Source organism: Pan paniscus, chromosome X (assembly GCF_029289425.2).
Source record: "Pan paniscus chromosome X, NHGRI_mPanPan1-v2.0_pri, whole genome shotgun sequence".
Taxonomy (NCBI): Eukaryota; Metazoa; Chordata; class Mammalia; order Primates; family Hominidae; genus Pan; species Pan paniscus.
This window is the reverse complement of record NC_073272.2, coordinates 130,062,247-130,086,937: the sequence shown is the minus strand read 5'-3', so window position 1 is coordinate 130,086,937 and position 24,691 is coordinate 130,062,247. Positions and strand designations below refer to the sequence as shown.

At 39.0% G+C, this 24,691-nt stretch overlaps 1 protein-coding gene and 1 pseudogene across 8 annotated transcripts in view; one reads left to right on the top strand and one right to left on the bottom strand.

Annotated features, from left to right (window-relative positions):
• The window catches only part of ENOX2 (ecto-NOX disulfide-thiol exchanger 2), a 277,973-nt gene that overhangs the window by 246,403 nt on the left and 6,879 nt on the right, over positions 1-24,691 (top strand). For 7 of the 8 annotated variants that reach the window (XM_034949451.3, XM_063601711.1, XM_003818943.7 and 4 more), the window contains 3 exons: positions 18,012-18,193; positions 20,329-20,436; positions 23,857-23,965. In XM_034949451.3, coding sequence (XP_034805342.1) covers positions 18,012-18,193; positions 20,329-20,436; positions 23,857-23,965 — 399 coding nt within the window. The remainder of the gene's footprint in view (positions 1-18,011; positions 18,194-20,328; positions 20,437-23,856; positions 23,966-24,691) is intronic. The other variant, XM_008972365.5, reaches the window with a different exon arrangement.
• On the bottom strand, positions 9,091-9,843 carry LOC100994277 (SREBP regulating gene protein-like; annotated as a pseudogene).

The following is a 24,691-nucleotide window of genomic DNA, read 5'->3' as shown; positions in this document are numbered from 1 at the left end:
TATAGTGAAGTCAGCAGCTCTATAGCCACTTGAGTGGTCTTAGAATTTTTACTCGAACAGAAACTCTGAAGGAAAGAAAAACATCAAGTCACACTTTGAAAAAGATATTTATTAGCTATTACATCTGAATTTTTTCTATTTTTGCCATATGTTTGAACCCTAAACATACAAACTGCTATCTATATTGAATAAACCCTTTGTAATCAGTGGTTAGCTAGCATTTTCAGGATAGTCAATTAATTACTGCAAATAAATACTGTAAACTTATAGTCAAAATAAACACAGAGTTGAATAAGAATTGAACTATTCAAATTATTTAAGTGCTTAGCTAGGATGTTTTATAGCTGATTAATCTTTCACTTGTATGATTGTTTACACCTCAGTATCTACAGTATTGTACACAGTATTTAGTCAGTGTTACCATGAAATAAATGCTGCCGTAAGTTTAAGCATCCACTTGATAAATTGCTGAGTTTGTGGAGTTATTGGAGGAGGAGAGGGGAATATGGGAGACTCAGATTGAATGCACTTACTAGAGTTATATAATTGCATTTTGCTTCTGTATCTCTTTTGAGTTAAAAGCTGTATTGGCTACTGCACAGAATCTTATTCGTTTAGAGACTGGAAACTCCCTGACAGATCATCTTATAGCTATTTTCTTTCCTGTTCCACATGCCAGGATGCTGCTTTGTCAAATAAAGCTATCTACAATAGACTTAATGGAGCTTACCAAATAGCTTTTCTCCCAGAAGGTTTCAATTCATTTTAATTCAAGGACTTTTGTGCATTTTTCTTCCCCTCGATTGTATCTAATTCTGTTATCTCACTTCTGTAGTACTCAACTGCAGAAATCCCGCTCATTGTGAGCCAGTGAAAAGGTCTTCAGTTTTTATCTAAAGTGGCTACATGTTTTAGCTATCATTTGGTTCCAATTAAAAGCTTAAGCAACGAGATCTCAGAGTTGTTGTTATTTTTTTTTTTTTTCCTCTGTCCATGCTACCAAACTTGAATTGTAGGAACCTATGGCATGTTTCTGGTTAGATTTTACTTCCCGAAGAAAGTAAAACCAGCCTAGAAGTCTCAGTTATCTTTCCTTGGAGTGCCACAAAATTTCTGTTATTTGAGAGACTCTATATTAGCCAGCCCATATTTGTGATGCAGTACTTTAAATACTCTTGCCATGGAAGAAAGGACTGATGTACACAAAGCAATCTATTGAAGAGGGACAATCACATCAAAGCAAATCATGATAGTGTAAAATTATTTCATTATCTTGTTAGCCATGATGGAAAGTACTGTACCCAGTAAACATAAGAAAAGCTCTTCCCTTTCAGCACCCATCTTCTGCTCTGTTTACTTAGACTAGTGGTTCTCAGACTTGGTATACTGAAGAATCATTTGGGTTACCTTTACAAATTCAGATGTCTAAGCTGCAGAATCTGATCCAATAGGTCTGTAATAGGGTTGAGGAATCTGCATTTTATCAGCCATCCTAAATGATTTCGATGCTGGTGGTCCAGGAAGCACATTTGGAAAACATGGACTTAGACTAATTCTCCTTCATTGTTCTGGCCAAAGTTTTCTGTTCCCTTAATATTAATCTAATCTCCTTCTTCCTTCCCCACCTTTTATTTTCCATTATTTCCACTTCAAGAGTTTGGCCAATTAATTAACAAGCACTATGTCCTATAAGCTGATGGAGATAGAGATATAAATATGTGTAAATCCACACAAAATTTTAGAAATACCACTTGCTGCTAACATGGAAGGTACTGATTAGAATGCAGCAGGGCAAGAGATATCAGGTGTGGGCCAGAGTTGTCACAGTCAGTGAAAAATTGATCAGGGCCTTGAAAGATGAACAGGTTTAGATGATAGGAAGATGAGAAAGCATCTTGATGGTGGGGGGAAGGGAGGGAGTAAAAGGGTCGGGGCTCAAAGTGGGAAATAAGCATGATGTATATAGGGGACAAAAGACTGAGTAGAGTAGATGGGTCCAAATTATGGAGGGCTATGTATGCCAACCTTAGATTTCGCATAGTAAGCAATATGCCACTATAAGCACATCTTGTCTGTGGCGCTAATATGGTGAAAGCAACATGAATTATACATTTTAAAAGATAATCTTCAATTAAGAGAGTCTAACCAGATACTTTTACAGGAAGTGAGATGTAAAATGCTGAAGGGTGGGACCGGAGTGAAGGCAAGAGGAACTGAGACAAAAATGGTAGAAGAAAAGGAGGCAATGGATTGAATGAGATTAAAGATGCTAGGAGTCATTTTCGAGGAATATACCTAAGTCTTTAGTGCCAGATTGGATACAGATGATTAAGAAAAGGAAAAAGCCAGGAATGAGTCTGTGTTTTCTAGTCTGAGAGACTGGAGACCTGTTGATTGTATTGGTTCACTAGAGATGTCATAACAAAGTACCACAAAGTGGGTGGCTTAAATGACGGAAATGTATTGTCTCACAGTTCTGGAAGGTAGAAGTCTGAGATCAAGATTTCAGTAGGGTTAGTTCCTTGTGAGGGAGAATCCATTGCATTCCTGTCTCCTAGTTTCTGGTCATTTTCCAGCAATCTTTGATGTTCCTTGTCTGGTAGATGCATCATCCCAATCTCTGTCTTCATGTTTAGATGGTGTTCTCCCTGTGTGCATGCCTGTTTCTATGTCCAAATTTCCTCTGTCAATAAGGATACCAATCATATCAAGTTAGGACCCATCATAATGACCTCATTGTAATTTGACTACCTCGTAAAGAACCTGTTTCCAAATAAGCCAGATTCTGAGAGCTTCAACATATCTTTTTTGAGAGGACACAATTCAAACCATAACAGTAGAACTGACAGAAATGGACTGATGGATGGGACTGATTTGCGGAATATGATGAGATGAACTGCAGATAGTAGATCATTGAGAAATGGGCAGAAGGGGTTTGTATTCAAATTAGAGTTGAAGAAACTAGAAGGAATAGTAGATGGTAGTGTAGAGGTATCGGCTGAAGCCCTGAGAAAATTATTAAATGAATATGAAAGACAAGTGAAAGAAGAGCAAAAGGTTGAATACAGAATTTGGGGGACTATCCACAATAAGGGAGAAGGAAAGAAAGAGGAGTTTGCAGAGGAGTTAGAAAAAAGCAGTTCTGAGAGGCTGGAAGAAAACTAGAAACAAATTGGGTTGTGGAAACCAAGAAAAGTTTTTATAGAAGTAAGTAGTCATTGACATTAACAGATGTTACAAAGAAAATCGGAATTGAGAGAAACAATGCTGGGCAAGAGCTATTTTAGTAGAGTGATAGAGGTAGGGGCCAGAATACATGACATTAGTAAAATAAAGTAAACAAAGACCATAGATCAAGAAGTTGGGTACTAAGCAAAAGGAAATATGGATATTATAAATGGCAACTAGAATCGATAAAGTTAAGGGTTTTTGTTGTTGTTGTTGTTGTTGTTCAATAAAAAGGAAGGAGGCAATGGAGAGTATGAGATTGAAGATGCTAGAAAATAAAAGAATACTATGGAAGTGGAATCTTTGAAAGAAGAAAGGGAAGGGATCCATATTCAAGTAGCGTTTACTTTAGAGAGGAGAGAGCCCTCTTTCTCTGAGACAAGAGAGGGGAAGCTGAAAGAATATAGGTAGCCCAGGCTTCTCCATATACTAAGAGATTGTTTATTCATCACAAAAATGATTTGGAAATGAGACCACGAGGAGAAGGGAACCGATTTGGAATAAATGCTATGGGCAGTATGGAAGGAAGAAATCAGTGAGAGGTGAGAGACCCATCAGCAGGGGCCAACATGAGTGTGTATTGATGTAGCTGCCTAGCTCTGCAACTTCCTATAAGAGTTCTCTGTGGCCCAGGATAAGAGAGAGTGGAGTCAAGTGACTGTGGGTTGGGGATTGGCATGGTAAGCCTGGCAAGAGGTTTTCAGGAAGCTGAAGCAATACAAGGCACTGAGGAGTTTGCACTGGGATCTATTCAGCCAGAAAGCAGCTAATGAACTAGCTTAGTGAACTTGGCCACTCCGTGAGATTAAAGATCCCAGCAAGGAAAGAGAGCAGCCTTGGGGTGATGAGAGGCAGTGAGGAAAATGGTAGATGAGGATTCTGTGTTTGAGATGGGAATTTAGAGATGTAAGAGGGGTAACAATGAGGTTCCAGGTGCATCCATGCTGGCAGAAGCCTGGTTGGAATGGTGACAATAACCTGTAGAGGCAAGGGAAAGCAAGGCATTGTGAGGTCAGGAAACCCACTTGAGATTTTTTGCCTGAGCTGACCTGCAGCCACCCCAATAGGTCTTATTCATATCATTTCCTGCTCTTTCTTCCCACTCTTTGTTCTTTTCAGCTTTTTCCCTTTGTGAATCACCTCAGCTCAAACTTTCTTATTAGCCTTGAGAGAAATGTTACCCACTCTTCCTTCCATAATTTTGTAACATTTTTAGCATCTCCTGTAATTAAGCTTTAAAAGGGTGGCTGACTCCCTGAATTTACTTCTACTAATTTTTTTTTTTCTTGTTTTCTTTGTACCATTGAAGAGACTCAGGCACTAATTTTTTAATGGCACAAAATCATTTTTGATCTTTTGTTGTACAGAAACATGTCTGGGATTTTGCTGTTAGTGGCTCCGCTAAAAAGAGGAGTTCACAGCTGCCTTCATACTTTCATATTGCCATGATGAACTGGCAGCCTTCAGATCTGAGGAACAATTGTCATAAAGAGAAACATTTTCCCCACATAGGAAATAGCCAAAAAGGAGAAGCCAAGAACTAATGATGGCAGGATATGAATACATTCACTGTACTATGCTCTTTAGTATCAGGACTGATGGATTCACCTACTCAAACATATTATTAAAAGGTAATATTGAACTTTTCAATGTTCTGGCAATGTACAAAGAACTTCAGCTTCAGAAATGGGCCCAATTAATATTAAGTCTGTGAAAGGAAAGACTTGGTGTCCTCATTAAAATGACAAAAACCCCTCATTTCAGAGAGTGGGAAATATATTTTGTAGGTAAGGTCCCCTCAGTAGCATTACAGGTGATCACATTTTCTTTCGCTTGGTGACAGGTCCAAACTGAGAAGATTATTATCTGCTCCCACTTTGCTGCAGGTATCCATCACTGCTCATCAGCATGCCCTTTCCCCCAGGACAAAAACAGTCTCTCCTCCTCATTTTCTCAGAGGGAAAATATTTTTACATTTAAACTGGAGAATACGCCTCTAATCATTCTCCTAGATCTCTGCCCTTTTCTCTTCCATGTATCTCCGTGTGACATGTAGAACATGAGCATAATTACTGGCCTGCAGTACAAGAAGAAATAAAAGGAGGAAAATGAAATATCACTATTTTGTATTGAGCCATGTGGACTGCCAGAGGACAAACATGCAAACCAAAACAGAAATTAATAATTGTTAATCTGTAGGAGTCACTTGATTTACAGAGTAACCTGTGTACTATTCAGCCAAACTCCAGCTCAAGATGCTGTCCTTGGTACTCACCCTGCAAGCAAACCAAATATTTCTTCCTCTGTTTGGCAGATAGTTAATATGCCTTTTTCTATAGAGTTTTGTATATAAAAATCATCTTCACTCATAGTATCTTCTTTTGATGTTGTGGTTGTTAGTGCTTGTCTGATGAAAAGTATCCCAGCCACTGGAAGAGATGGCAAGGATAGATATTATTTGGAGTGCTTGGAATCCAAGAGACACAAAATCTGCATAACAACAAGAATTAAAATTAATAATAAAACCAATCATAAAATGAATATGTCATGCCAAAGATCTTTTTGTAAGTCTTTAAAACTAAAATGCAAGGTTTAAAACTGCTGTATCAGGATCATTGCATGGCCATCCACAGAAAACAAATGTGGATGCTAAGAACACCTCAACAACACTAGTAGAAGATACTTCTAACCAGAACCCTTCATATTACGTTGCCACTTTCTGCTTTGGATAGACCATCTGACCACAGCAGCCTACATCAGTACATACTAGTTTTAGGAAAACCCCCATGTTCAAGGAGTTGAATTAAACCCAGCACCTCTCTAAAGGCAGCTTCCTTTTAGGAGTACAGAATGTTTTCACGCTAATATGGGTGTTTTTTTTTTTTTGTATATACTTGTCTTAGTCCATTTTATGTTGCTATAAAGGAATACCTAAGACTGAGTAATTTATAAAGAAAAAAGGTTTATTTGACTTACAATTCCGAAGGCTGGAAAATTCAAGATTGAGTATTTGCATCTGGTAAGAGCCTCAAGCTGCTTCCACTCAAGGCAGAAGGTGAAGGGGAGCCAGTGTAGGCAGAGATCATATGGTGAGAGAGGAAGCAAGAGGAGAGGGGAGGTGTCAGGCTTTTTTTTTTTTTTTTTTTTTGATATGGAGTCTCACACTGTTGCCAGGCTGGTGTGCTGTGGCGCGATCTTGGCTCACTGCAACCTCTGACTTCCTGGTTCAAGTGATTCTCCTGCCTCAGCCTCCCGAGTAGCTGGGATTACAGGCACATGCCACCACACCCAGCTAATTTTTGTATTTTTAGTAGAGACGGGGTTTCATGTTGGCCAGAATGGTCTCAATCTCCTGACCTCGTGACCCACCAGCCTCGGCCTCCCAAAGTGCTGGGATTACAAGCATGAGCCACCAAGCCCGGCCAGGCTCTTTTTAACAACTAATAGAGTGAGAATGCACCCCCCTTCCCAGGGAGGGCATTAATCTATTCATGAGGGATCCACCCTTATGACCCAAACACCTCCCACTAGGCCCAACACCACCACATTAGGGATAAAATTTCAATATGCATTTTGCTGAAGAAAAATAAATCATAACCAAACCACAGCAATATTTCATCTTGGTAATGCACAAGTTCTTTCCATTCATTATGTAGAGGATGAATCTTCTCTTTGAAATTCCTTTAGATAAACCCGTCTTTCACCATTTATAGCTAATAATGTTAATTGTTTAATTCCTTCTTTTTTTTTTTGGAGACGGAGTTTCGCTCTTGTTGCCCAGGCTGGAGTGCAATGGTGCCATCTCAGCTCACCACAACCTCTGCCTCCTGGGTTCAAGGGATTCTCCTGCCTCAGCCTCCCGAGTAGCTGGGATTACAGGCATGCGCCACCATACCCGGCTAATTTTGTATTTTTAGTAGAGACAGGTTTCTCTATGTTGGTCAGGCTGGTCTCAAACTCCCAACCTCAGGCCTCCCAAAGTGCTGGGATTACAGGTGTGAGCCACTGCACCCAGCCAGTTTAATTTCTATCACTTTTCTTTTATTTTCTCCTACCCAAAGTTCTTCCCTATAGGTAATTAAGAAAATTCATATCTTTGTCAAATTGCCTTTCAACTTTCTTATACATTTAATATACAGATTGTAAATTTGATCCATTTTTTATTTTTATTTTTTCACGTCAGAGTTTGATTTAGTCCTGCTGCAAACACACAGAATCTGAAATGTTTAATGCAAATGGAATAGATTTCTTGAGATCTAATATTTTTAAAATTGCCTGACAACTTACCATCTAAGAAAACTTATTTAAGGGAGGCAAATTATTTTGGGAGATGAGTATAAGAGGTAGTAGTAGGAAGTTAAGGAAATATTGCAGAAATGTATTGGAAGACAAATATGCCCAAAGAAAAAGCTCCACTGAAAAAAAAACATTGAATTCTGACCATAGAACTAGCACCCTGCTCCCAGGTCAATAATTTCAACAAAAATAAATAAATAAAAAAGACCTTGCTCAATCCTGAGGTTAGTGAAGGAATATAGGAGAGTTGTGTGTTAATGTGACTACTGAAATCAAAGAGCAGTACTATTCAAAGGGAATGATGTCTTGATCTTAGGATCAAATATGCTAGACCTTGAATCAGAGAATCTGCATTACAGTAGAAAAATGGGGAGTGCTTTTTGCACGTGGATTCAGGGCACACCAGCAACCTACACATGCAGCATTCTCTAAGCCATAATGACCATTCTCATCTCCCACTCAGGGTAGGAGTAAGACTCTTCTCTTGCAGCACTCTAATAAGTTGGGTTTCTTCTTCTTCCTTGCAAATAATAGGGAAACTAAACATTTATACCTATTGCACCCCCAAAGCTGAAAGCAATAAAGAATGAACACATACAGCAAGCTGTTAGGTACATCTCTGTTTAGGAATTGCCTCAACATTGGGTTTCTATTGACAGAACAGAAGAAGTTGCCTCTGATCTTCCTGAGGCTCCCATTGTACCCTGGCTTAGCAGCCCACAGTTAATTTTAAGTGGCAAAAGAAAATTTCTCCAGGATGAGAAGTTAGATTTCTACTAAAACAGTGCTCTCCATAGGGTATATGAGCACATTCAACTGTCACTAGAAAAGAAACTGAGGGAGGACACACGGTGCCCACTGCTAGAAATCTTGCAGTTAGATTAGAATGGAAGAGTGTCTGAGTTTTTACATAATTTTAGACATCAGGATATGGCTAACAGGTTATGTTCAGGGCCTACGCTTGATACTGTCAAAATACAAACAAAAATAACTGCCTAGAGAGAACATCCATGTCCTAAAAGACGAAACATTTTATCTGGGTGAAGGGATGACTTAACTCGTGAAACTTGAAAACACAGAACAACAACAAAAATAATTTCCTTGAACATATTCAACTAGAAGGGCAAGGCATTTTCCTACATAAAACATTATAATTTTCCCACTACTCCAAAGGAATCCAATAAATAATTTTACAGTGAAAAGGCCTGGATCAAACCTAGAAGTGACACCAGTCCCCAACGAACACAAGTCACAGGTCCCTGTGCAGGTCTCAGGGTGGAGTCATGCAAGAACGCCAACACTGCCATGAGCCTGGCCTGCAGTTTCATCTTTCCCAAATGGGACCAGCTGGAGGGTCCAAGCTGCTTTACAGAAGAGTTCTATCTGGTAAGCCCGGGTCGTGAATGAAGCCAAAGATGACAACACAAGAAGTGGTCAAAGCCAAGGTTCCCTAACGCTGCCTTTGTCTTCTTCCCACGGCCTGGCCTGAGTGCTGAAGCTGGGCCCCAGGAGGGGAGTTCTTCAGTGGGGCCTCCTCACCCAGGCTGGAGTAAGTCCACTGGCCTATCATGCAGGGAAGAGCTCTGGCAGGCTTTCTCAGTAGGAGTACTTTGCTATGGGGTCCCAGTAGGTGTTCTCATGCTGCAGGCTCTGGGATGAGGTCCTGCATTTGACCAGGCACAATTCCAAGTGATCTTTGACTGCCATGGAGAGGTTCTGGAATGCCACAGCTGCTTGATTGAGGAAGTGCTCCAGGAGAAGTTGCTTGCTGGACTGCAGGCAGCAGGAGACACAGTACTCAGCAGCCATTTGGCCAGCAGCCATCGCAGCAGTACTGCTTTGTGCTAGGGACGTTGACGTTACAGCAGCCATTCACCAGCAAATCCTTCCTCTCACAAACGTAGCTGAGTTCATCCGTGATGAGGTGTTTCCCTTGAATGGAGTTGTGGCACTGATTGCTGGGACGACTGCTATTGCCCAAGTTAAACTACACTTTCCACGGGATGGGCTGATCATGGTCTTGAACCTGCAGGGGATTCCTCTCTCTCACTGCCCTCTCCTCCTGCCTGGAGGTGGTGCTGAGGAAGTAGACAAGCGACAGCCCAAAGACCAGGGCGAGAACCCACCTCTTCCGCAGAAGCCGGCGCCACACCATGGCTGCTAGGTTCACCATCCCAGCGTGGATGTGGGGCGCGGCTGCTGGGGCATGAAACGCAGCAGGCCCAGCCCTTAGGTGCTGGGCAGCCCCATCCCTCCAGGCGGGCGCGGGCCCCACGGCCTGCGGCCCAGTCTGCTTTGATCCATTTTAAAAATGTCTCTTTTTCTGGGTTTTGTGTTCTGTTAGTAATCAAAAAAGGTATAAACTACAAATGTTTCCATTAATTTGGCATGTAAACAATAGAAACTAGTGGGATCATATTTTTTAAACCATAGTCATAAGCCTGAAACTTGATTTTCTAAATTGTATTTCCTGGACTACATTGAAACTAGTGTTATTGACCTCTTGAATACCTATGGAAAACCCACCATAATTATTTGGTTCTCATTAAAAATAAGGTTGAAGAGACGGCTCAAAATAAAAGCCTTGCCTTTTTATCTAATTTATGTCTACCCTTACACAATTTTTTGCTTTCCACTTCATTCTACCTTTCATTCTAAAGGTACTAAATGAATGTTTGTTGAGTGAATGAAATCTTCTGATTAAATATTTTGAAATAGGCTTTATGATTTTTGAACTTGAAAAATGTGCCCTAAACCATAAATAATTACATATAACCTAAGTTTCCTTCATTTTTTAAATTAATAAGTTTCTTTTTTAGAGCAGTTTACATTCACAGCAAAATTGTACGGAAAGTTGAGAGTTTCCGTATAATCTCTGTCCCTGTAAAAGCACAGTATCCCCCACTATCAACATCCTTCACCAAAATGGTACATTTTGTTACAATTGATTATAATTTGTTACTATTGATGAACCTACATTAACATATCATCATTACCTAAAGTTTATAGTTTACATTAGGGTTCATTCTTGGTCTTGCATGTTCTTTGGGTTTTGAAAAATTTGAAATGGTATGTATCCATCACTGTAGTATCATACAGAATAGTTTCACTGCCCTAAAATCCTCTGTGGTCCACCTTTTCATCCCTTCCTCCTCACTAATCACTGGCAATGACTAATCTTTTTACTGTCTCCAGTAAAAAGTTTTGTCTTTTCCAGAATATTATATAGTTGTAATCCTATAGTATGTAGCCTTTTCAGATTGGCTTTTTTCACTTAGTAATATGCATTTAATTTTCTTTCATGTCTTTTCATGGCTTGATGGCTCATTTCTTTTTAGCACTGAATAATATTCCATTGTCTGGATGTACCATAGTTTATTTATCCATTCACTTACTGAAGGACATCTTGATTGCTTCCAACTTTTAGCAATTATGAATAAAGCTGCTGTAAACATCCATGTGCAGATTTTTGTGTGGACACAAGTTTTTAGTTCATTTGGATAAATGCTAAGGAGCATGATTGCTGGATGGTATGGTAAGAGTATGTTTAGTTTTGTAAGAAACTGACAAAATGTCTGCTTACTTTGGATTTGTTTAATTTGTTCTTCTTGTTTTAGTTTCCTAAGGTAAAAGCTTAGATTATTAGTGTTAGAACTTTCTTTATGTCTAATAGATGGATTAAATGCTATAAATTTCCCACGTAAGTACTGCTTTCACTGCATTTCACAAATTTTAATAACTTGTATTTTCATTTTCATTTATTTTAAAATACTTGTAAATTTTTCTTGAGATTTCTTTTTTAATCTATGTGTTACTTATAAGTATACTATTCAAGTTCCATGTATTTGGGGAATTTCCAGCTATCTTTCTGTTACTGATTTCTAATTTAGTTCCACTGTGATCTGAGAACACACATTGTAAAATTTCTCTTCTTTTACTTTTTAAGGTGTGCTTTATGGCCCATAATGTGGTCTCTCTTGGTTAAACTTCCATGTGAGCTTGAGAAGAATGTGTAATCTGCTTTTATTAGATGAAATAGTCTATACATGGTAATTATATACAGTGGTTTGATGGTGGTGTTGAGTTCAACTGTGTCATTACTGATTTCTGTTTGCTGGATCTGTCCATTTCTGATAGAAGGGAGCTAAACTCTCCAACTGTAATAGTAGATTCATGTATTTCTCCTTGCAGTCGTATCAGTTATTCACTTGTGTATTCTAATGCTCTGTTATTAGGCTCACAAACAGTATTGGTATGTCTTCTTGGAGTATTAACCCCTTCAATAGTATGCAATGCTCCTCTTACTCCCTGATAAATTTCATTGCTCTGAAATCAGCTCTGTCTGAAATTAATATAGCCACTTCCACTTTCTTTTAATTAGTGTTAAAATGGTATATCTTTCTCCATCTTTTTCCTTTTAATCTATATGCACCCTTATATTTAAAGCAGATTTCTTGTAGACAACCTATGGTTGGGTCTTATTTTTTAATCCACACTGACATCTGTCTTTTAATTGGCATACTTAGATCAATAATTTTTTAACTGATTATTGATATAGTTGGATAAATATCTACCATGTTTGTTGCTGTTTTCTTTTGGTTACCCTTGTTTTTTGTTTCTTTTGTCTTCTGTACTTGTTCTGCCTTTTGTATTTTTAATTGAACATATTATATTATTTCACATTTTTCTCCTTTATCATATCATTTATACTTTTTTTCACATTTTTTAATGGTTTCCCTAGATTATATACATTTACAATTAATTCAACCCCACTTTCAAATAACACTATACCATTTCATGGGTACTGCAAGTATCTTATAATAGCAAAATGCTCCTGATTCTCCCCTTCCATTTCTTGTATCATTGCTGTCATTTATTTCACTTGTCCATAAGCATACATAAATGCATACAGGAATACCTCACCTCACCTCACAGATATTACAGGTTCCATTTCAGACCACTGCAATAAAGCTAATATTGCAATAAAGCACTCTATATGAATTATTTGGTTTCCCAGTTCATATAAAAGTTAAGTCTACATTATACTGTAGTCTTTTAAGCATAATGCCTAAAAAACAATTTACATACCTTAATTTTAAAAGACTGTATTGCTAAAAAAATATGTTAACTATCATCTGAGCCTTCAGCAAGTTGTAATCTTTTTTGCTGGGGGAGAATTTTGCCTTTATGTGGATGGCTGCTGACTGATCAGGTTGGAGGTTGCTGAAGGTTGATGTGACTGTGGCAATTTCTTCAAGTAAGACAATAATGTATACTATATCAATTGACTCTTCTTTTCATTAAAGATTTATCTGTAGTATGTAATGCTGTTTGATAGCATTTTACCCACAGAACTTTTTTCAAAATTGAAGTCAATCCTCTCAAACCCCATAACTGCTTTATCAACTGAATTTATGAAATATTCTAAATGCTTTTTTGTCATTTCAACAATGTTCACAGCATCTTCATCAGGAATAGATTCCATCTCAAGAAACCATTTTCTTTGCTCATCCATAGGAAGCAACTCCTTGTTCATTAAATTTTTATCAGGAGGCTCCAGCAATTCAATCCATATCTTTAGGCTCCACTTCTAATTCTAGGTGTCTTGCTATTCCCTCCACATCTGCCATTACTTCCTCCACTGAAGTCTTGAACTCCTGAAATTCATCAGTGAGAGTTGAAGTCAACTCCCAAACTCCTGTTAATGTTGATACTTTGACCTCCTCCCCAGAATCATGAACATTCTTAATGGCATCATGAATCCTTTCCAGAAGGTTTCCAATCTGCTTTACACAGATCCATCAGAGGAACCACTATCTATGGCAACTATAGCCTTATGAAATGATTTTTTAAAATAATAAGACTTGAAAGTCAGAATGACTTCTTGATCCACAGGCTACAGAATGGATGTTGTGTTAATAGGTGTGAAGACAACATTTGTCTCCTTGTACTTCTCCATCAATATTCTTGGGTGACTAGGTGCATTGTCAACAGCAGTAATATTTTGAAAGGAATATTCTTTTCTGAGTAGTAGGTCTCAACAGTGGGCCTAAGATATTTGGTAAACCATACTGTAAACAGATGTGCTGTCACCCAGACTTTGTTGTTCCATTTCTAAAGCACAAGAGTAGATTTAGCATAATTCTCTTTTTTTTTTTTTTTTTTTTTTTTTTTTTTTTTTTTTTTTTTTTGGAGATGGAGTTTCACTCTTGTTGCCCAGGATGGAGTGCAATGGCACAATCTCAGCTCACTGCAACCTCCATCTCCCAGATTCAAACGATTATCCTGCCTCAGCCTCCTGAGTAGCTGGGATTACAGGCACCCGCCACAACGCCCAGCTAATTTTTGTATTTTTAGTAGAGACGGGGTTTCACCATGTTGGCCAGGCTGGTCTCGAACTCCTGACCTCATGATCTGCCCACCTCAGCCTCCCAAAGTGCTGGGATTACAGGCATAAGCCACTGCGCCCAGCCAAAAGTTTTTATTTTACATTCACTTTTTCATTCTTTGATGCTCTTCCTTTCTTTATGTAGATCCAGATTTCACAGGGTGCAGAATTCTAGGTTGTTGATTTTTTTTCTCTTAACTCCGTAAATATTTTATTCCACTTTTTATTTGCACAATTTCTGAAAAGAAGTCAGGTATAATGTTTATTTGTGCTCCTCTATAGGTAAGGTGTTTGTTTCCCTTGTGGTTTCTTTCAAGATTTTTTCTTTGATTTTCTTAAGTTTGAATATGATATGCGTAGGCTGAAGGGGTTTTTGGCATTTATCCTGTCTCGTGTTCTCTGAACTTCCTGGATCTATGGTTTGGTGTCTGACATTAATTTCGGAGAAATTCTCAGTCATTATTGCTTCAAATATTGCTTCTGTTTCTTTCTTTCTTCTCCTTCCAGGTATTTCCATTACACATGTTTCCAACTTTTGTAGTGGTCCTACAGTTCTTGGATATTCTGTTATGTACTTTTTTCAGTATTTTTTTTATTTTCAACTTTTATTTAAAGTTCAGGGGTATATGTGCAGGATCTGCAGGTTTGTCACATAGCTAAATGCGTGCCATTGTGGTTTGCTGCACAGATCACCCCATCACCTAGGTAGTAAGCCCAGTGTGCATTAGCTGTTTTTCCTGATGCTCTCCCTCCTCCCAGCCCCTACCCTCCAACAAGCCCCAGCGTGTGTTGTTCCCTCCCATGTGTCCATGTGTTCTCATCATTCAGCTCCCACTTATAAGTGAGAACATGTAGTATTTGGTTTTCTGTTCCTGTGTTAGTTTGCTAAGGATAATGACTTCCAGCTCCGTCCATGTCCCTGCAAAGGACATGTCCTCATTCCTTTAAATAGCTGCATAGTATTCTGTGGTGTATATGTACCACATTTTCTTTATCCAGTCTATCATTGAGGGGCATTTGGGTTGATTCCATGTCTTTGCTATTGTGAATAGTGCTGCAGTGAACATACTCATGCATGTGTCTTTATAATACAATGATTTATATTCCTTTGGGTGTATACCCAGTAATGGGATTGCTGGATCTAGGTCTTTGAGGATTCACCACACTGTCTTCCACAGTTGTTGAAGTAATTTACACTCCCAGCAACAGTGTAAAAGCGTTCCTTTTTCTCCACAACCTCGCCAGCATCTGTTGTTTTTTTCTTTTTGTTTTTGCTATGGTCTGAATGTATGTATCCCCCAAAATTCATGTTGAAACTTAATCAGCAATGTGCTATTAGGAGGTGAGGCCCTTGGGGGTGATTAGGTCATAAGGGCAGAGCCCTCATGAATGGGATTAGTACACTTATAAAAAGAGACCCCAAAGAGCCGCTTGTCCCTTCCTAATGTGAGGACACAGGTAGAAGTTACCATCTATGAACTAGGAAATAGGCCCTCACTAGACACTGAAGATACTGGCACCTTGATCTTGGACCTCTGAGCTTCCAGAATTGTGAGAAATAAATTACTGTTGTTCATAAGCTACCCAGTTTGTGGTATTTGGTTATAGCAGTTAAAACGGACTAAGACAGATTTTCAGTTTTGGAAGTTTCTATTGTCATATCCTCAAGCTCAGGGATTATTTCCTTAGTTATGTCCAGTCTAATATTTCCCCATCAAAGGCATTCTTCATTTCTGTTAGTGTTTTTGATCTCTAATATTTAATTTTATTCTTTCTTTGAATTTCTTCTTTATGCTCTTATTATCCATCTGTTCTTGTATGTTGTCTAATTTTTTCTTTAAAGACCATTGCATATTAATCATAGTTTTTTTAAAAAAAAATCCCAGTCTGATAATTCCAACATCTCTTCCATATCTGAGTCTGGTTCTGGTGTTTGCTGTATCTCTTAAAACTGTGTTTTCTACTGTTTAGTATGCCTTGTAATTTTTCATTAAAATCTGGACATGATGTACTAGGTGAAAGAAATTCTCATAAGTAGCCCTTTAGTAATATTGTGGTAAGGTGTAGAGGAAGGGAAAGCATTCTCTAGTTCTATGATTAGGTCTCAGTCTTTTGGTGAACCTGTGTCTCTGAACTGTGAACTTCACCAGTGCTTCTCAGTTTTATCCCACTCCCACCACCATCACCCCCCACCCACACACACACACACACACACACCTTTGGTGGGACAGGATGGCTGAGGGGGCTGGAGTTGAACATTTATCTTCCCCCAGGTCTGTTAGGTTCTTCTAAAACCCCAGCAGGTGAGGCTCTGGTAAAATAGATTTTCCCGAGGGCAGGCCTTGTGAAGAAGACCAGGATGGTCTGCGATTTCAAAATTGTTCCTTTTCCCCTTCCCCTGCCAGAAACATGAGGAGATTTTTCTCTGATATTCACTGTAAGGAACTGGTATATCTCCTGGAGCTAAAACTTACAAATGTGTGGGAGCTCTCCAATGACTGGGTCTTCCTGGAGTTTTGTTTGTTTGTTTGTTTGTTTGTTTTTTCCAAGACTGAGTCTCACTCTGTCACTCAGGCTGGAGTGTAGTGGCGTGATCTCAGCTCACTGCAACCTCCACCTCCCAGGTTCAAGCAATTCTCCTGCCTCAGCCTCCTGAGTAGCTGGGATTACAGGCACACAACACCACGCCCAGCTAATTTCACAGACTTGTCCACACTGAGCCTCCAGCAATTTGTTAATTACACCTCAGGTTTTCCTACCCAAGGACTGGGTCCCATGGAAGTTTCTGCTCATGGGTCTTTGGTCCAGTAAATTGTGATTCTCTGTATTCACCTGTCTGTATCTCCAGTTTTGTTTTGGGGGCAGCTGCTTGCCCTGTAACCTCACTTCTCTAACAAATATAAAAAGAGTTGTTGATTTTTCACATTGTTCAGCTTTTTACTTGTTATTAAGACAGAGTGGCAGCTTCTAAAGGTCCTTACATGCCAGACTGGAAACTGGAAATCTTATGTCTTAGTTTTTACATTTACCTTTCCTCTGTGAGACGAGTCAATGCTATATTCGTGTGTGTGTGTGTGTGTTTCAAATTGTTGTTTAACAGTTATTTTAAAAGAAGTACATGAAAACGTGCATATTAAGAAATCTTGGGCCAGGCGTGGTGGCTCACGCCTGTAATCTCAGCATTTTGGGAGGCTGAGGCAGGCGGATCACAAGGTCAGGAGTTCGAGACCAGCCTGGCCAATATGGCGAAACCCTGCCTCTACTAAAAATACAAAAATTAGCCGGGCATGGTGTGGCCGCCTGTAGTCCCGCCTACTCAGGAGGCTGAGGCGGGAGAATTGCTTGAACCCAGGAGGCGGAGGTTGCAGTGAGCCAAGATCCCACCACTGCACTCCAGCCTAGGCGACAGAGTGAAACTCTGTCAAAAAAAAGAAAAAAAAAAAAAGGAAGGAAAGAAAGAAATCTTGAAATGCAATTGCATATTCACTAACACAACTCCATCTGTGCCTTGTATTTCTTTTTCCGGGCTCCCATATTTGTGTGCCTCCCATAACCATGTCCCTCAGCATTTGCTTTCCAGCCTGCTAACCTCTGGCACTACTTTGATTCTTCATTATTCCCCCTTACATTTTCAGTAAAAATAAAATGAGTGTAACTGAAGTTAGAATCTGACTCTTTATACAAAGCTACAGAGCAGCAGGAAATTCCGAGGTTAAGTTTCTCAATGCTGCATTCCTTAAAAACATCTGTCAGCAACATGATTGTGTAGGCAGTTGTCAGTTCAAGGGAATTGGTCCTATATTTTATTATTATAGGGCTGTTATTTCCTACATTTCAAATAAAAGAAATTGATGCTACCTCGAAATATCTTAGTTATATTTGAGGTGGAGAATGAGGAACATGATGTGAACTTTTGTGTGTTGGAATCCTAGTTCATTTATAAAAACGGGCCTGTGTGCTTTTGTATCCATCTCTTGCTGAGATGGCCAACTCAAACCTGAAGTTCTTCATCAAGAGGAAGAACCAACCTTTTTGTGATATCCAGATGAATCACAAATGAATCTGGATATATGGTTTCATATTTTATATTGATTGTTAGCCTTAGTATCACAGGCAGAAGCTCTGAAGGAAGAAAATGACAGCCTCCGTTGGCAGCTCGATGCCTACCGGAATGAAGTAGAACTGCTCAAGCAAGAACAAGGCAAAGTCCACAGAGAAGATGACCCTAACAAAGAACAGCAGCTGAAACTCCTGCAACAAGCCCTGCAAGGAATGCAACAGGTAAAGGCATTTTGGTTTTCTGAGCTTCTGGGTAGAATAGCATCAGCTTCTCACCTATAAAAGGGTCCCCTGCAAGCAAATTGAATATCAAACCTATTATTCTTCTTGATGTAATATTATCTGGCATGGCTGAGGAAGGAGTTATTGTTGTGGTTAATTAAATATTCCAATTAATACAGAGATAGCAATGGATTGCCAACTTTCAAAGAATGAGCATTCAGTGAAAAATATTTAACATTAGACTACACTGAACATAATCTAATCTTTTCTTTATGCTTCAGAAGGTATTTAGGGATCTAGACAGGGCCTCAGGGTCTTTACAAAGAACCTCAATTATTTAGATATGAAAAAGAGCTGATGAACAAGTATCTAGTTGATAGAATACCAAGAAATACAGCCTTTTAAAAGGAATGGCAGGAATCGACCCTTGATTTCAGTAGAAATAGGTACATTATAGGTTTTTAAGTGTCAATGCTTTGAGCACATAATACCAACTTGTTTTTATTTTGTTTTGTATTAACAGTCACTTATGTGAATGAGTTTACCTGTGCATAATTCAAAGTGTAAAAAGCAAAGTAAATAAATGCACCCAACTGCGATTGCATTCACAGACAACATAGTGTAGCAGATGTTCAACATCTAGGAGTTTTACGTAACCATCACCACAGTGATCCTACAGTTTAAAAGATATCAACAGCTGCTTTCACTATAGTAAAGGAGTAGTGCCTCTGAGTAAGGCCACTATTGTCTTCTGTCATGCTAGACTACCAGCCATTGTCCTTACATCTTAAATTGTGCAATAGTTTTTAACTGTATGCCTTGAAATTGTCTAGGGCAAAGCTAATTGCTGGTTGGAAATTACAAATCATGAACAGCAGTCTATTCTGGCACTAGGAACCCTATGTTATTCTTTCTGCCACCATTGTCTTCCTATACGACAAGTAATATGACATTAATATTTCACCTTTTCTGTTAACAAAATGTGTGAAGTAATGCTCACCTTTTACTGTCACCATGGAGTTTAATTAGAACATGTAAATTATATCAGAGATCTTTCTATGAAAAAATGCACCTCCTCACCTACACTTCAAAGAACTTTGACAATGTACATTGTATCATGCTTTTTAACCCTTCCAGTGGTCTTTTGCAAGCCTCTGAAAAGCAAGACTTTGGAAACATTTTTGTTGTTGCTGTTTTTCCCCTCTTTGATTTTCAAACCATTTCACATAAGGATAGTTCTGCTACTTAAATGCAATTCGAAAATCATGAAATTTTATTTCATTTCATCACTTCAAAGACCTCAGTGAGAATTAGGTCTCTACGTCTTAAAAAATAATTTCACTCATTTTGATTATTTTGTATTGAAAAAAATGCCTTGTAAACAATGATAAAATTTCTCACATCTTATCTCAAAAGATGTATAGTATAATAAGGCATGTAAGGACATGAACTCTGGGGTTGACCCAACCTGGTTTTAAATCCCAGCTCTGCCACTGACTAGCTGAATGGCGTTAGGGAAGCCACTTAACCTCTCCTAGCCTTAGGGATAATAGTAACATAGGGTCATTGTGAGGTTTAAATGAGACCGTGCATGTAACACCCTTAGCACAATGCTTAGTACATATTAGGCACTCAATAAATATTATTTGTTGAAATTATTAATAATGCTAAATATAGCTTCCTGCCTACTTATATGGAAACTAACATATGTAAAATTTGGATTATTTACTACTATCCTCACAGAAATTGAACTTGGCTTGGCAAATGGCTATTTGCAAGAATGCTTTACAACATTACATTTACTTATATGCAGCAATCAAAACATTGCCCACACAGTATTAACTGCACCCTACTCTGACCCCCGGCCAGAATAGGGAAGAAGTTAAGTGACTGGATCAATTAGTTTCTCAGGACCTTTCTAAAATATTAACAAGTTCAAAGGAATTTCGTAAGAGGCAGACAAAATAACGTAAAGTGAAAATATCTTGATTTGCCCAATCTCTTTATGGAAAAACGGTCGTGTGTGCTGGAGGAAAGTGAGGCAGGCCCACCTGATATCTGATTTCAGCCAGAGATTTTAAATGAAGTGTGGCTCCGTAATTCATAAATTGATTGTCTTTGGTCTTTTCTTGTAGCATCTACTCAAAGTCCAAGAGGAATACAAAAAGAAAGAAGCTGAACTTGAAAAACTCAAAGATGACAAGTTACAGGTGGAAAAAATGTTGGAAAATCTTAAAGAAAAGGTACATGCACCCTAAGTGAACCTTTTTCCTTGCCCCTTTACCTACTTTTCAGTGACAGTGAAAATGCCCTGGAAGTTATGCCCTAGAAATCAATGGGGCCAAACATTTTTGGCCGATTGGGAATTAAAAGCCCCTCTCGGGGGTAATTCTTATACTAAGGGCTTTGCTTTTAGGTGTGAGTCCTTGGCATTTCTAAGGGTTCTGGAGTGTACACCTTTCAATGAATAAGAAGTCGGTTCATCCCTAAAACTCCTCAGTCTTCTGTCTTGGAGACGACCAGAGTGCACACCTCTTCCCTGCTTCATCTTGTCAAGCAAATAGCAACATAGAAAACTCATGTGACACAAAGTACCTTTAATTGAGCATTTCATTAAAGGAAGAAACACAAGTGCAGCTAGCACATTGGCATTTCTTTGCAGCTAGTCAATTTAGTGTAATAATGAGCAGCTGCAGATGAGAGGAATAGCCAATACCAAGAAGAGAGAAACCTTGGGGAAAAAAAATGAGACACAGTATTCTAAAGCTAGAAGCCAAGATGGGACTTTATCAATTGAGAGCTCTCAGCAATAAGAACCACCAATGAGGACCAGAGAGTCTAATATCTGGATAGAATCATGTATCACAACCATGAATCAGGTGCCCATTCTATTCAAGGTGTGTAAAGTCAACCTCTCCAATTTCCTTGATGCATCAATACTCAGCTGACGTTATCCTCTGAAAAGGGAAGCCCATTCACCAAAACTTCCTTGTTTTAATTCTCTAAAGGAAGAGAAGATTAGGAGCTTGGACCGAGGGTCAGAAATCAACAGTGATACAGTTCCTCAAGAGCATATTCTCTTTATCTTCTGTTCTCAGCTCAGGAAGATGCAATGCATACAGGCCCTGAGTGTGTTTACCAGCGCAGTGCCTTCCCCTAGAGTGTCATTAAGAACTGGCAACCTTGGTGTAGTTGAAACAAATGATTGAAAGTGTTTTCTTCTAGAGGCCATTTGCAACGTGCTTTTAATTCTTCCACTTCATAAAACCAACTCACTTTCCAGTTTTGTGGGCACTATTAAAGAAACAAGCATAATCCCAGAGAAATTCATTTATCAAGCATTTAATTGAAAAGAGCCAAAGCTGCTTTACTTATCAGGACTTTCCTCATGCCATCGGGGCTTCTAAAGTGTCCCAGAGCTGCCACATAGCTCTGTTTTGCTTCCTGCATAAAATGGATTATGTATCCAGAAGACTGTAGACAGACATGGGGTTATGCTCATGACATTATGCTTAGAATTACTCTTCAGGATTGACATCACAATTTGACCTAAGGACATTTTTTTGTGTAAGTAGCTTTCTGCTTTGTAAAGTATTTCATTTAAAGAAGTAAGAGGTCAAATGGCATAGAAGAAACTTGCCATATTGTGCCTAAGGGCAAGTGTTTCCCATTTGGAAACTGAATAGACCATGAAGTGTTGGCTGATGAGGACAGGGGAAAAGATCCAACTGATAATCCAAAAAACAGTGAGTCAAAATATGTTTTTTTCTTGTTATTTTAAGCAAAGCTTCTTTTAGAGAAATTCATGACAGTTCATTATAAACTGATCTTCTCTGGGAAGCTGATTTGTGACCAAATATTTCAACCTGACACAATTAGGTTAGGAAGCAAAGTACCATCACATTAGACTGCAAAAATAATTTCAGGTTGAAAGGAAAGCAATAAGTTTTGGTGAGGAGGGATCTCTTTTTTTATTTGCTTTTGTTTGGGTTTCTTGACAGTAAGCTACAGGGTGAGTTATTGTCAGTGTTTTGCAGTATAACAATGTGACTTATGTCTGTCTTAGTGCGGAAAGAACTAAGCTCTTTAAATCTGCTAGTAAAATTCAAGGTGATAAGCATCCTTTTAATGTACCTTCTAATTTTTTAAATGCCAGCTATAATAAAATTGAAGTCAGGTTTAAGGAAGGCTGCAGTTCTATTCAAGATGGCTAAAACTTCCCAGAATATTTTCACATCTTAAATCAACCCCAATCTGTTAAACTCTCACACTTAAGAAACGGCTTACCGTATCATTTAATGTTTTAAGGGGGTCAGAAGCAGATGTGAAGCCCGTGGCTTAGAAGTGAGCTAGTAGTTTAAATCAAACTTGGCATAATGGTTACTGCCTGGATTGGATTCTAAAGGCCAAAGATTGAGTAGGTCATCAAGAAAGGGTTCCCCTCTGACTACAGCCAGGAAGCCTGTAAATTCACACAACAACATGTCTTGCAGCATAGACCATTCATTTCATTCAGAGACAGCATCCTGGAAGCTTTGAAGACATCTTTAAAGAAAACAGAAGGAATCCTGTCCCTTCTAAGGGTTTGTGGAAAGGAAGAAGTGAAAATGCATCTGAGTCAGCCATGATCTGCCCCCCAAGGAGCATTTCAGCAGCATTTTCTTTTCAGCAGTAAAAGAAGCAGTGATTTCTTTTATTCCTTCTTCTGAAAGCTTTGCCTTCACATTTATAATAACAGAAAAGATATTCTCCGTACCCAAAGAGAGAAAGAAAGAACCATGAAAGGTCTGGAGGTATTTTTCAGTTTGATTGCTGGTCATGGATTTCACCTGAGTTTCTCTTAGGACCCCCCCCCCCCCCCCCCCCCCCCCCCGCCTTCCTGCTACATTCTGAAAGAGAAGAACTTTCCACAACAAAGAAGGCCATTACTAATGCTATTTTTTGTCATGGTCATTTCTTGCTGTAAAGTCAGGAATATTCTAACTGATAATGTCCTTATCAGAGAGAGAGAGAGAGAGAAAGACTAGTAAATGAAAGCTCTAATTTTTAGTTCAAAAACCAACAGTTGATTAACTGTCAGTGGAATATAAGCTCTAATTTTTAGTTCAAAAACCAACAGTTGATTCACTATCAGTGGATTGGCAGTGTAGCCAACGTAGATTGTCCATTGAGATGGGACTTACCATTAACAGAGTGTGGACCTTAAACTTTTTTAAAAAAACAATGGTCCTTTTAACAGTGGGATGAAATCCTGGCTCCACTTCCTTGCAGTGTGATCTTAGCCAATTTACCTGAGCCTCACTTTCCTCATCTGTAGAATGGAGATAATACTTACCTAACAGTGCCTAGCATCTTGTTAGTATACCATAAATGTTGGGTCTAGTTGCCCAGATTGCTTGTATAAAGTCAAGATGAAGGCAGAAAAAAAAAAAAACTGGTGAAGGTAAATGTTTAAATGTTTCTGTGTTTTGGAGCCCTATAAATAAACTTTGGAATATCTGTGATGCTTTTGTAATTTATGCTATTTTCTCTCCCATTCAGTAATCCAAATTGAATGGTATTGTTTTTATGGTCCTGTGTTAAGTTACCTGTTGTGTAGTTAATTGAAACCAACTCTATTGCCAAATAAAGTGAACTGACCTAGAAGCATGTTGTGTCCACAGGAAAGCTGTGCTTCTAGGCTGTGTGCCTCAAACCAGGATAGCGAATACCCTCTTGAGAAGACCATGAACAGCAGTCCTATCAAATCTGAACGTGAAGCACTGCTAGTGGGTAAGGAAGCTAATGCACACATGCCACGTACAATGCCTGGGTACAATGGAGGAGGGGAGGGCTTTACCTAAGATTAATAAGCACATGCCAAGCATTTATGAAGCATGGCAGCACAAGAACTCAGAATTCTGAAGATGATAGGTTAAGAACAAGTACAAATTTCCAAATTTAACAGCAGCTGCCAGCCTCCCTCACACTCCTTGTAGCCACTGCCATGTCAAGCAGTCAAGCATGTCAGTACAAGCACTAAGCTAAGAGGGGTCAGCTGGAGAAACACACTGTAGATTTTTTTTAAATATCTGTGCAAGGATAGATAAGCCCTTTCATGTCCACTCAGGGGGCTAGCGCAGACCGTATTTGGCAGAGAGCTTTTCCAGAGAGCCTCTGGAGCAACTATAGGCCTCTCAAGTTTTTCCAGGTTACTGGCTAAGCTATTTTTACAACACTTCTGACACCAAATGACAAGGGATTGTTTGTTTGTTTGTTTGTTTGTTTGTTTTAACCTCCGGACACCAGATACGTGGTGTCTTTTCCAACACCACATCTCCAACTCTTCAATACCAAGTGGGTGTCCTACAGTTGAATTCCGTTCTCACACTCACTACCCAAAGTTAGAGTTTAACATTAGACTCCATGAGTTTAAGGGCTCAGTCCTGAAAGACTGCCCTCTGTATAGATGCCAGTCTCAAATATACGGTATCCAAGTTTCCTCTACTTCTGTCTGAT